This window comes from Populus euphratica, unplaced genomic scaffold, assembly GCF_000495115.2.
Source record: "Populus euphratica unplaced genomic scaffold, PopEup_1.0 scaffold611.1, whole genome shotgun sequence".
Classification (NCBI taxonomy): domain Eukaryota; kingdom Viridiplantae; phylum Streptophyta; class Magnoliopsida; order Malpighiales; family Salicaceae; genus Populus; species Populus euphratica.
Genome location: NW_011500188.1, coordinates 17,236 through 31,096, shown reverse-complemented (window position 1 = coordinate 31,096; position 13,861 = coordinate 17,236). Strand labels below are relative to the sequence as shown.

The window sequence follows — 13,861 nt, the reverse complement described above, 5'->3', positions numbered from 1 at the left end:
TTATTTCTTCAACACTACTACACTTGGGAGAAGACATCAATCGTTTAGTCGTGTAAAGTTTTTGGCGCTGTTGCTGGGGGTAAATTATTGTATAAATTATAATATTTATATTATTTTTTCTTTTCACTTTTCTTGTATCTAACTTTGTTTCTTTTCTTTTGTTTCTATTTCTTTTGTTTTCTTCTTTTTTTTTATTCTTTTCCTATACTTGCATGTGAGTTTGATCACGTACATTAAGTGGTAGAGTTCGTAGGGTATCCTTATCATTTTTAAAAAAAATGGCCAAAAAAGATAACTAGTCGCTTCATAATGAGAATAATAAGAATAACTGTGTTATAACACTTAGAGACCACATGAATTCCACAAGAACAAGTGCACCCTCATGCATAGTTTTCTCTCCTAATGCATTTTATTTTAATTTTAAGCTAGCAATTATTCAACTTTTATCTTCTTTTCATGGTTTAGATTTAGAAAATCTATACTTGAATTTAAAGAAATTTGAGGAGGTTTGTAACACCTATAATGACTCAAATTGTAGCATGAACATCATCAAATTAAAGCTTTTTTTTTTCATTAAAATATAAAGCTAAAACATAACTATAAAATTTAAGACTAGGATCCATTCGTGCTTGGGATGAAGTGCAACAATAATTTTTAAAAAAGTTTTTTCCATCTCATAGAACAAACTCTTTCGAAAGATAAATTTATTCATGCATTATATAAAATTGTTTCATGCATCATTCACATTTTTGTAGGAGTTACATTGAAAACTCTAGGTTAAGTGGGCAACTAACATTTTACCTTATGACTTTTAAGTCATGGTTTAAGTTTGTGTAAACTCCAACTCTTCGCTGAGTGCTTGGACTAGTAATGATTGATGTATATGCTATCTCGTTACCTGCTAAGCCCATTCATGAAGGTGATCACTAGGACAACAAAAGACCCTTTTAGAGACTGAGACAACCTACCCTTGTCAAGCATAAAAGAATTAGAACTTGCCTTTAGGTTGTATGGTCCTTATGCTTTGTTTTGCACCAAAACAAGCCTTTCCTGAAAGCATCTTGAAATCAAGACTTGTGGGTGACACAATGATCATCATGTAAAAAACTTTTATTGCAGAGTTTGGACAAGAAGCAAGATTCTTGTTTCATTATGCAAAGGGTATGGTCATATGTCAACCTTCGAAAGGTGAGTTCATCATAGATTACATGAACATGTTCATACATTTGACATGCATACACCAGACTTTAAGCAAGAATCATGGAAGATAAAAAGTGTGCTCAACGTAATGTCTATTTTTAAGATGAATTGGAGTCTTTGAAAATAAGTGCAGCTCATGTCACTAGCTTACTCGAGCAAACAATAAGAAACACCTCTGGTGAAGGTTCTTCTAACCAACCGGTCACTTTTAATTAGGCTCCTACTACAATTTAGCTTGATAAAAGAATAGGCGAACATGCTTAAGAGCCTCAACAAAATCCAACATTTATGTTGTCAGCGATACCTACACCAGCCTCGACAGTAATGGAGGTTAGTGTGAGAACAAATTCACCAATGAAGCCTACCCTATTATTGTCTTTTGTTTCATGCTTTTGAACAAGACTGTCTATGTCAAAAAATCTTCTTTAAATAAGATCATGTGCTTTCCTGTGTTCATATCACACTCCTTTTTGTTGTTATCACATGTAAATAACATTTCAAGCATAACTTTATATCACAACTTAAGCATTATAAATATATAAAGAAAGAGAGCAATAACATGATCTTGATCTGAAAACCAAGATGCCTAAATGCATGGCAAATGCTTCCTTTTATAGGCCAAAATTTGAAACTATTGATTTGTTGACTAATTGTTGAGTGGGTGATCACATCTTGACTTGATGACAATCCTTATCTTCTTATCTGATCAAAACGTCATTGCTAATATCAGAATTTGAATAGACTTTCCTCATGAAAGTTTTAAAAAATTATCTTAGCTTTCTAACAAAATTTTTTTAGTGCATTTAGACTTTTAGAACTTAAGATATGGGTTGAACATGAATAATGTCTGGCCTGTTGGACAGATTCTGACTTTTCCATTGTTGTTAAAATTTGGACTTCCAAACAACAAAATTAATTTTTTGCATTCCAATGAATGTTTTAGGCCTATGTCTTAGCTTTCTATCAATATAAACCAAATTGAAATCCAATATCTACATCTCTAGATATGATCTAATGACTGAACAATATTCTAGTTTGGACTAAACCATCATCTCTTTTCTAAGCTTCACCCTCTCTTTGTCTTCTCAATTTCAGTAGTTGAGCTCATCAATCGATCCTTTGATTTATGTAATAGGTTTACATTTAAGATGAACATTTACCATAAATTAAAGGTATCTTATAGTATCAGAATTGTTATTATGAAACATGCTTTAATTAAGGAGTTATTGATACTTCAAGTGCAAAATACTGATATAAAACCTTGATAAAAATAAACTTTTAAGTACTAATCACCTTACATATACCTCAATTAATTCATCATGACAATATCTTTGCTATTTCCTTTTCTTCCAATCCAGTTTTTCATTACAGAATGAAGCATCTCGAAATTGATTATCATTTTGTTAGAGAACGTGTTATCAAAGGTGATTTATTGGTGTAACATGTCTTTTTTGCATATGAGTTTGCTGATATCCTAACTAAAGGTCTTTCCACTCATTTATTTCAGCATCACTGCTCCAATCTTATGCTTAGTTCCTCCAAGCTTGCGATTGAGGGGGAATGTCAAGATATCAAAGGCACTACTTCTACCACATGTGAAGAGAATTGAGAATACAATGGTTAGAAAGTTGTTAATATTGTTAGAAAATTAAGAAAATCTGTTACTGTTTGTTACATTACATAAACAAGCTTCTAATCATAATTGATATAAAAAGAATGTAATAGTTTTAGTAAAGACTTAATAAAAAAGGAACACACAAACGTTTTCTTCTTTCTCTGCACTATAGTATTTCTCTCTAATTCTTTTCACTTCTATGTTCATCTCTGTGAAATTCTTATTAACTTTTTAATTTTTGCTTCAAACGCATATGGTCTTGAAAACTTGATTGCATGTCCTAAGGTGATGTTAAGACCTTGCCTAGTTAATTAAAAATGCTCTTGCCCAAAGGAGAAAGATGTTGATAAGTATAGGGGTCATAGGTTTTCCTTCTTTTTTTTTCGTGTCTTTTGAAAATAAAAATGCATAGGACTGTCAGGGAGTTTTTCCATACCATGCTAGGGTTTTGGATGTATATATGTTTCCTTGACATGAGGTGATGGATACCTTGCTTTGGATCCCTTGTTAACGATGATGCATGAAACAGGCATGGAAATCTTCAATGACTATTGTGCATGATTTTTATGTTCAAAAGATCTAGTCCTCTAGCTGTGCATAATTATTGGCCAAGCCGTAAATAAAATGATTTTTGGTTGAAGAAGAATCGGTATGTGCAAGGGTTTCTGGTTCATTTCTTTTTACTGTCCCTGGCTTTTCTTTGATGCTAGTACGGCTAAATTTCTCTTTTCTAAAGTTAAGTAGGTTGATATATGTAGAAATAGGTTTAACACGGGTTTAAGAATATTAAAGAAAAGAAAAGAAAAGAAAATGCTTTCATGGGTCTTTAAGGCACAAACACGTTCTAATGACAAACTTTAAGGGTTTTTTCGTTTCTTTTTTCACTAAGGACATGTACGGTAAATATGCCCTAACTTATTTCTCATAGCCTTTTTTTGTGTTTTGTCAAACTAATCTTAGTCTAATTTTATTTTATTTTTTCAAGTTTTGAAGAGCATTTTTGCAATTAATTTTTCATTCTTTATCCTTTTATATTTAAAAACAAGTTTATAATTAAATCCACATGTATCTAGCCTACATTTGAAAAACACTAAAAAATTTCATTTGTTTATGTTAATACAATGAATTATGAGCTTATACATAAAATTTATTTTGATATTAAAAAAAAAATTTACAAATATGTTTTGACTTTGGATGGCGAGGCTTCACCCACAAAACTATGGATTCACTCTATTGGGATAGACTAGCTTTAACTAATGGACAAACTAATGATAAGAAAAAAAAAACAATAAGTTAGTAATGATCAGATAAATAAACAATATAACTTATCTTATATATGATGTACCAAGGGTGATAATATCTACCTTATACACATTCAGTGCCCTTGTCTAAACTCTAAAGATTAGTTAGGATTTCTAGTGATTAAAATATAAAGTGACGACTGATTAATATTTAAAAATATATTTTTATCAAGGTTTTATATCATTATTTTGCACTTGAAATATTAATAACTCCTCAACTAAAGTATGTTTTATAATAACATATCTAATAATAGAAGATACCTTTAATTTATAGTAAATGTTTATATTAAATGTAGGCCTATCACATAAATAAAATGATTGATTGATGAATTTAAGTGTTGAAATTAAAAGGACAAAGAGATGATCAAAATTAGAAAAAAGATGTTGGTGCAATACAAACTGGAACACTATTTGATAATTAGATCATAGCCAGAGTTGTAGATCTCGGATTTAGGTCTATTTTATATAAATAGAAAGGTAAGACATAAGCCTATAACTTTCATGTGGAGGTCTGGTTTTAAAAAGGCCATTATCAAGTCCAAATTATAGCAACAATGAAGAAGTCTGAATCTGTCCTATAGCTTAGACATTGTTCAGCTTATATTTTCAGTTCTAGAAGTCTAAATAACCTTAATTTTTTTTTTGGAAAGCTAAGATAATTTTCTAAAACTGTTATGTGGAAGATTAGTTTAAATTATGGTGTTATCAATGATGTTTTGGGTAGATAAGAAGATAAGAATTATCATCAAGTCAAGAGTTGGCCACCCACTCAACACTTACTCATCAAATCAATAGTTTTAAATTTTGGCCTATGAAAAGAGACATTTGCCATGTATTTAGACATCTTGGTTTCCAGATCAAGATCATGCTTTTGCTTTCTCTTTTTGTATTTTTGTAATGCTTATGTTTTGTTTTCATTAATATTTTGTTTATGCCTTTCAATTCCTTTCCTTTACTTAGTTAACTTTTATCTTATTTATGTTACTATTTTGTTTATTTATATTTCTCTCTTTTATTATGTTTAGCTAAGTTTATTATGTCAAGGTGAAAAGGTTACACTAATGGTGTAAGAATAAGTATAGTGTAAACTCAATATGGACCTTAATGTTTGATACTAACATGTTTTATATTTGTTATCTTATTCACTTTTAATACTTTGCTTGTTAAATGTTTAATCTAGATTTATGTTATATAACATTTGGTACAATAAATACTTGAGACTTTTATAGCCTATACTGTATGGTATAACCAACTTTCATAGCCCATACTATATGGTATAACCGACACTTAAGCTATGAAAGGAACTTGATTTGTTGTTAACATAAGTTATAATCATGAATGTCTGACAACATTTACAAGTATTAACATTATTCGAATAGATAACTAATGTAATCATGTTAACAATTTATAATATGATTGGAATCTTCTTTGTATGTGGTTTTTAATTGAATAATAAGAGTTTATACTATACTTGTTTGACATACCATTAGTGGATCCTCTAACGTTGACATTTGTTGTTATCATTGCTTAATCCTTATATTAATATTTCATCTCAAAGCTCTCATCTTCTTCTTTTTTATTAAAATTATTATTATTATTAGTATTTAGCATCAGTATTGTTATTATTATGGATTTGTTGTTGTGTTTTTGTTATTTATAATTTATACAATTAATCTCTTTGTGGTATGACTCCGATCTTGCCGGGTTATTTATTACTTCGACACTCTTGCATTTGGAAGAAGATATCAATCGTTTAGTTGTGTCAATAACTCCAAATATTTTTTTATTAATAAAGAACAAGAAGTCCATGTTCTTTCCACGCCACACCAAAAAATAATATCAATGATGTTACAACTATACTACATTCAACATTGTACTTTACATGAGTTATCCTTTCTATTTTTTAATTCCTCTAGTCCAAATAATGTGTCACCCTTTTAATATTCTTTAAAGTCAACAATTACTTTTACTAATTGATTTAACTATGAATGTGTGGTGTGCTGTTGATAAGTATACAAGAAAAAATATGGAAGATGGGAATTTCGAGTACTACAAGCATGGTTGGTGGCCAAAGCTATTATCCACCAAAAAAAAATATATCGATTTTCAAGATACATTTAATCTAACGGTGAAGCCTTGCACTCTTTAGACAATCATTAATATATTGGTGATACTAGAGATTGGTCAGCTTAGATATATATATATATATATATATATATATATATATACTGCTTTTTTTAATGGTTTTTTTGATACATGTGTTCATAACCCAATCTCTTGGCTTTATTGATCCTTAATCCCTAACCCATATTCATAAACTAAAACATTATATATATTTATAAATTGCTTTTTTTAATGGTTTTTTTTTTATACATGTGTTCATAACCCAATCTCTTGGCTTTATTGATCCTCAATCCCAATCCACATTCATAAACTAAAACATTTTTTTTATGGTCTAGAATAATTACCTTGTGCATGAATTGATTGCTAGTTAATTCTTAGTTTTTTAATGAATTTTATATTTGTAAATTTTTAAGTTAACCTAGGTTATTCAATTGTGATTACTGAAAAAAAAGAAGAAGCTAAGTTTATTCCTAAAATGAGCATCGCATCGCATGCTTATGTTTAGTAGGGGAGATGGAGAAATGTTTAATTCATTAATCAATCCTTTCATTTATGTGATAGGCCTGCATTTAAAATAAATATTTACCACAAATTAAAGGTATCTTATATTATTAGATACATTATTATAAAACATGCTTTAGTTAAGGAGTTATTGATACCTTAAGTGCAAAATGATGATATAAAACCTTGATAAAAATACATTTTTAAGTATCAATCAACTAACATGTTTTATATTTGTTATCTTATTTATTTTTAATACTTTGCTTGTTAAATGTTTAATCTAGATTTATGTTGTATAACACTTGGTACAATAAATACTTGGCACTTTTATAGCCCATATTGTATGGTATAACCAACACTTGCTATGAAAGGAACTTGATTTGTTGTTAACATAAGTTATAATCATAAAAGTCTGACAACATTTACAAGTATTAACATTATTCGAATAAGATAACTAATGTAATTATGTTAACAATTTATAATATGATTGGAACCTTCTTTATGTGAAGTTTCTAATTGAATAATAAGAGTTTATACTATACTTGCTTGACATATACTTGTTTAACATACTATTAGTGGATCCTCTAACGTTGACATTTGTTGTTATCATTGTTTAATCCTTATATTAATCTTCCATCTCATAGCTCTCATCATCTTCTTCTTTTTCTTCTTTTTTATTAAAATTATTATTATTATTAGTATTTAGTATTATTATTGTTGTTGTTATGGATTTGTTGTTGTTGTGTTATTGTTATTTATAATTTATACAATTAACCTCTTTGTGATTCAATCCTAATCTTGTCGGGTTATTTATTACTTCGACACTTTTGCACTTGAAAGAAGATATCAATTTTTTGATCGTGTCAATGACTCCGAATATTTTTTTATTAATAAAGGACAAAAAATCCATATTCTTTCCATGCCACACCAAAAAATAATATCAATGACGTTACAACTATGCTATATTCAACATTGTACTTTACATGAGTTATCCTTTCTATTTTTTAATTCCTCTTGTCCAAATAATGTGTTACCCTTTTAATATTCTTTAAAGTCAACATTTACTTTTACTAATTGATTTAACTATGAATATGTGGTGCGCTGTTGATGAGTATACAAGAAAAAATATGGAAGATGGGAATTTTGAGTACTACAAGCATGTTTGGTGGCCGAAGCTATTATCCACAAAAAAAAAAAATATCAATTTTCAAGACACATTTAATCTAACGGTGAAGCCTTGCTTTCTTTAGACAATGATCAATACATTGGTGATACTTGAGATTGGTCAGCTTATATATATATATAGACTGCTTTTTTAATGGTTTTTTTTTATACATGTGTTCATAACCCAATCTCTTGGCTTTATTGATCCTCAATCCCAATACATATTCATAAACTAAAACATTTTTTTTTATGGTCTAGACAATTACCTTGTGCATGAATTGATCGCTAGTTAATTCTTTGTTTTTTAATGGATTTTATATTTGTAAATTTTTAAGTTAACCTAGGTTATCCAATTGTGATTACCAAAAAAAGAGAAGCTAAATTTATTCCTAAAATGAGCATCGCATCGCATGCTTACCATTAAAACCAGTAAATTCGACACTACATCTACTTAGTACATATAAGTTGAAGGATTGCTACCTTGACCATTGAACTCAAAATATCGTTAATTTCTAATGAGTGGCCTATGGTTTCACCAAATCAAACAGCATGAAAATTGATAATCGATCCTTTTGGGATATGTCAATCCCAAATCTATTATTCCATTTATTTATTAATTGTCATAAAAACATTTATTAAATGCGTTGTCCTCCAACTCTTTCCATAAAAAGCAAGAGTTGGGAACCACCACATTTGATCATGGACAAAAGGTAATCAAATAGTTGCCTCCACTAGGACAAGTAAACGTGCTCGTTTCATCATCATAAGCATAACTATAAGCTTCAGGACACTGCTGCTTGAAAGTCGTCGAATATTGGTTAGGAGGACATTTGTCAGGTGTATTATACTCTCCTGTGCAGCAGAACTGCGGCTGGTTAAATGCCAAACACGCGCTCTTGCAGGCAATCACAGTCCCATCTGCCCCCTTCACTGCTAATTTAGGATCACAAACAGCATTCACGTTAGCTGCACAGCTTGTAGAAGGGCAGCCAGTAGACCCTCCTTGCGGGGTTACCGAAATTGGGATGTTAAAGCCATCAACAAGGCTTATATCGTAAAAATCTTTCCCACCATCACCTCTTAGAGTAAATTCTGCCAAGGATGCTGGTGGGATCGCACCGGCTCCATTGCATTCTATGGCACCAGAGGCACAGTCAGCAGTAGCACAAACAAACTTTCCTGAGGAATCCGTTGAGCATTGTGTTCTGGCCCACAAGCGACCAGACCATGTTGCAGGGACACTTAGCGAAGATGAAGCACCTGTTGCCAATGTGAAGCCAGTTGAAGATATAGGCGGGCGGCCAGCAGCCGGTAGAGTTCCTGGCCAGACTGTGTATGGACAGTTGTTTTTGACGACGAAAGTCACAGATTGTGCTCCTGCATGCGTGCAAGCTGCGCAAGATTTATTTTCGTTGATATCAATAATTAAATCTTGGTCGATTCAAAGAAAATTTTAAACAGTCGTGGTTCACTAGCAAAGTAATTCGAAAATATTTTTATTATCAAATAAAAACACAAAAAAGTTCTCAATACATCAAACTCTTGTTTCATGCTAATTTATGTGAGTCTATTTTTATTTTTTTTTCATATAAAAAGAATAGGACTTGAATCTAAGATTTGGCCGTCGTTTTCTCTATGGGACTAGACGTCCGTACGTAATTCAATATTTAAAATCTTGCATTTATTCACTTCCTTTTTCTTTTAAAAAGAAAACATAACCAGGTTTATTTTTTTAATATTTTTTTTCTTTTTTGTTTTTTATCCGGAAACTCCCTCCTGTATAACTTTATTGGATTCACGAAATCCATTGAGTAATGAAAAGTAATTAATATTGCATATGCAAACAGAAAATATACATGTAAGAGCAAGGAGAATAATCGAAGTGAATAATATGCATATAGAGTTTTCCATGCAAGAATCTAATATATGTAATATTGTAAAACTACTTGCCATAGAGGAAGATGACGAGGGTGAAGGTAATTATAGCAAAGGGCATACGACTCCCCATTGCCGAGATGCGTCGAATTAACACTTTTTTAGTATCTTTTAAGAGATTTGAGGCAAGCAAGAAACACTCTATATTTTAAAAAGATAGTGTTTGGCACTTAATATATAGTGTTAAATTTGCAGACTAGTAAACAGCCAAACAGAGGACCACGTGAAAAATCAAGAAGAGAAAAGGTATGAAACAACCATTATCCACACGCACCTTCTCATCCACGATGACATCTGACAATGAATGTCAAATTATAAAATTATAATTTATTTATATTTATAAAACATTAAATTATAAAATTGGGTCTGTAACCTGAAGTGCGCGGAGACCGTACATGCACTGAACTGCACTCATCAACTATTTTTTTAATATTATTTATATTTGAACCACAAGATATCTCAATTAAAGAGAAAGCAGACTAGTAAGCAGGAAATTAGAGGAACGCCCTGCTTCTCACGTCAAATGAAACCAACATCCAATTGAATATTGAATGTAACGCCGGTCCCTTGTTGGAACCACAAGTGACTAACTAGATATCTCAATTGATGAGAAAGAAGAATAGTAAACAGCCAACAGTGGCAGTTATCCTCTAGCATTACACCGTGATGAGCGCGAGACTCTTCAAAATTGATGAGAAAGCAGACTGGTCCCTGCTTCTGGAATGAATGTAACTCTGGAATTATTCCAAGTCCACCAGTTTAATATTGTTGTGTTGATTGTGAGACATTATTTAAAAAACTGAAAGGGGATAAAATTGTGAAAGAATTCTAATTTTATAAATAATTCTAAATAAAAAATAGAAGTCAAATCTTGAAAAAAAAAAAAAGGATTGAAGACGGGCTTTGGCGCTTTGAGATTTTGAAGGGCACACATGAAAAAATAAAATAAAATTAGCAGCATCAAACCAAAAAGCTATCTGCCACACATGCCGCCTCATCCACAGCAACAATTGATCAACGAACATCCCTGCATGTGCCACCTGAAGCGTGCCAGACCGACCATCAACGCACTATTCTGTATTTGTTAAATTCCTTTTTAATATTATTTTATATTTATTAAATTCTAAAATTGAAAATAAACCACACTGATAAAACAAAAAGACCCCGCAAAAATATACAAATGTCTTTGTATTTAATTAAATGATTATCTGTGCCAATAAAACCATGTTTATCTAATATAATTTTTATTTATTTATTTTGCATTTCAAAATATTATGAAATGAGCATCATTTGCCTATATTTATTTATTTAATTAAATTAAATGAAATGAAAAAAATGTCTATAAAAAAAGAAAAATTAAAAAATAACAAATAAAAATACTCGATATATCCCAAGTCATTTTCAAAATAAATAAAAAGTCTTATAAAAAAATAAAAAAAATCAATGGAGCCCAATATCTAATTAAATAAATATTAAAGGATAAAACTGAAATAAATATGAGATTAAAAAAGAGAAAAGCCTAAGCAAACTCGGGTAAACCTCCTAAACCTAGGTTCATCTCTAAAACTTGTAACTCATAAAATCCTAGACTTAAGCTTGATTAAGAAGCACAATTCTCAATTAATTTAATATTGAAAAATGAATATATTTTGAATATATCAATGTTGGTTAATTTAGAGGATTATAGGTTCTATAAAATGAAAAGTCATAATTGTTATATGAATAAGTGTTGTTGTGTTGTACATTCAGCTTTCATTGTAAGCATTTAAAAGATGGATAGATAGCGAATGCAAATGCAATATGTTCGTTGGTGTATTTTAGAGGCAAGGGAAATTGTTCCCCTTCCTCTAGAACTACTCATTGTCAATGCCATCGATAGAAATACCATTACTTTTTGTCCTCTGGTGTATTACAAAGGCGAGCAGAATTGTTCGCCTTTGTAGAACACCAATGAAAACATCGATGATTTGTGTCTGTTGGTGTATTCCAAAAGCAAGGGAAATTTTTCCTCTCCATAAAACACCGATGGATACACCGACGGTTTGTGTTCATTAGTGTATTCTAGAGGCGAGGGGAACTATTCCTCTTCTATGTTGGTGGCAATTAAAGTTTTATTAGTTTCTCAAGGGAATTTCTGATGAACTGCGAATTTCAATGTCTTGATAATTAATGCATCTTTGATTGTTTACCAATTATATTTTTTACCGACGAAATCATGGATAGAGCACCAATAATTTAGAGGGTTTTTAGAAAATTTTAGTGTGAAATTAAAATTTCAAGGTAAATGTACTATGGGAATCATCAATGAATTAATTAAAAATAATATTATTTAATTGTCTATCGATAAAAATGAAGTATAAAACTCAGCGAGACATTGTAAGTTCATTTTTCCTCTCTCATTCATACAATCAAACACTCTAACTCTCTCAATTTTCTCAATTCCCACACTCTCAATCTCTCAATCCTCTCTTGTTTCAAGACTTCTCAAGTAAATTAACATGTAAATCTTTTGATATATGGTGAATTTTTTGATATATTTTCTACTTATTTTTTTTTCTTTAGTTTATAAATAATGTTTTTTTATTTTTTTTATTGTTTTTATCACACATAGATAAACTCTAAAATTAAGCACATCACTAAGATAAGCATTTTTTCATTCCTAAAGCTTATATTTGTTTTTTTATTTTTTTTATCTATTTTATTGTCTGCATTGCAATAATGTTTTATTGTGTTTGTTGAATTTTCTTTTTTATTGTTAAATTTGTGGTATAAATGTTAATTGAATTTATAGGATTAATTGTTTTTTCTATTTTATTGTCTACATTGAAATAATGTTTTATTGTCAAATTTGTAGTATAAATAGTTGAATATATAGGATTAAAGTTAATTACAAAGAATTATGTTCAATTTAGGATTAAAAACATTATCACCCTAGTAGAAATAAATTAAAATCAACTAGTCTGTAGCATATATTTTTTATATTTGCAGGATTGAAAATTCATGGTAGTCTCTAGTATAATGGAGGTGCTGTCGAATTTAAAAAAAAAAATCAAAATTGATTATGCAAATATTCATTAAATTTTTGTAGATGCATATGGAAAGTCAACTTCACATCATTAGCACATGATCATAGCTAGTTCTTCTAGCAGTGATGATGACAACATGTTATTGGGTGCCGAGCAAGAAGAGACACATATATCAACTCATAATGTTTTCTTTTCCACTACTATTCCACAATGTAGGTGACACGACTAAAAGATTGATGTCTTCTTTCAAGTGCAGGAGTATCGAAGTAATAAATAATTTGGTAAGACTGCGGTCAAACCACAAGGAGGTTAATTGTACAAATTATAAACAACAACAATAGTAACAACAACAACAACAACAACAATAACAACAACAATAATTATAATAATAGTAGTAGTAGTAATAGTAGTAGTAATAATAGTTGTAGTAGTAGTAGTAGTAGTTGTTGTAGTAGTAGTAATAGTAGTAGTAGTAGTAATAGAAGAAGAAGAAAAAGAAGAAGTTGATGAGAACTTTGAGATGGAAGATTAACGTAAGGACTAAACAATGATAATAACAAATGTCAAGATTAGAGGATCCACTAATAGTATGTCAAACAAGTATAGTATAAACTCTTATTATTTAATTGGAAACCACACACAAAAGAGGTTCCAATCAGATTACAAATTGTTAACATGATTACAATAGTTATCTTATTCAATTAATGCTAATACTTGTAAATCTCGTCAGACATTCATGATTATAACTTATGTTAACAACAAATCAAGTTCCTTTCATAGCTTAAGTGTCGGTTATACTATATAGTATAGGCTATGAGAGTGCTAAGTATTTGTTGTACCAAGTGTTATACAACATAAATCTAAATTAATCATTTAACAAGCAAAGTATTAAAGAGTGAACAAGATAACAAATACAAAACATGTTAGTATCAAACATTAAAGTCAATATTAAGTTTACACTATACTTATTCTTACACCATTAGTGTAACCTTTTC

At 30.1% G+C, this 13,861-nt stretch overlaps 1 protein-coding gene across 2 annotated transcripts; it reads right to left on the bottom strand.

Moving 5' to 3' along the window:
- Positions 1-8,458: 8,458 nt before the first annotated feature.
- Positions 8,459-10,005, bottom strand: LOC105111664 (thaumatin-like protein 1). 2 transcript variants are annotated; one of them, XM_011007094.1, is made up of 2 exons: positions 9,856-10,005; positions 8,459-9,297 (listed from the first exon to the last, which is right to left on the bottom strand). In XM_011007094.1, the coding sequence occupies exons 1-2, from the start codon at positions 9,911-9,913 to the stop codon at positions 8,603-8,605; spliced, it is 753 nt and encodes a 250-aa protein (XP_011005396.1). In that variant the 5' UTR covers positions 9,914-10,005; the 3' UTR covers positions 8,459-8,602. The 2 variants fall into 2 exon arrangements, with proteins under 2 accessions (XP_011005396.1, XP_011005397.1); XM_011007095.1 differs by having other exon boundaries at positions 8,459-9,282.
- Positions 10,006-13,861: the final 3,856 nt, after the last annotated feature.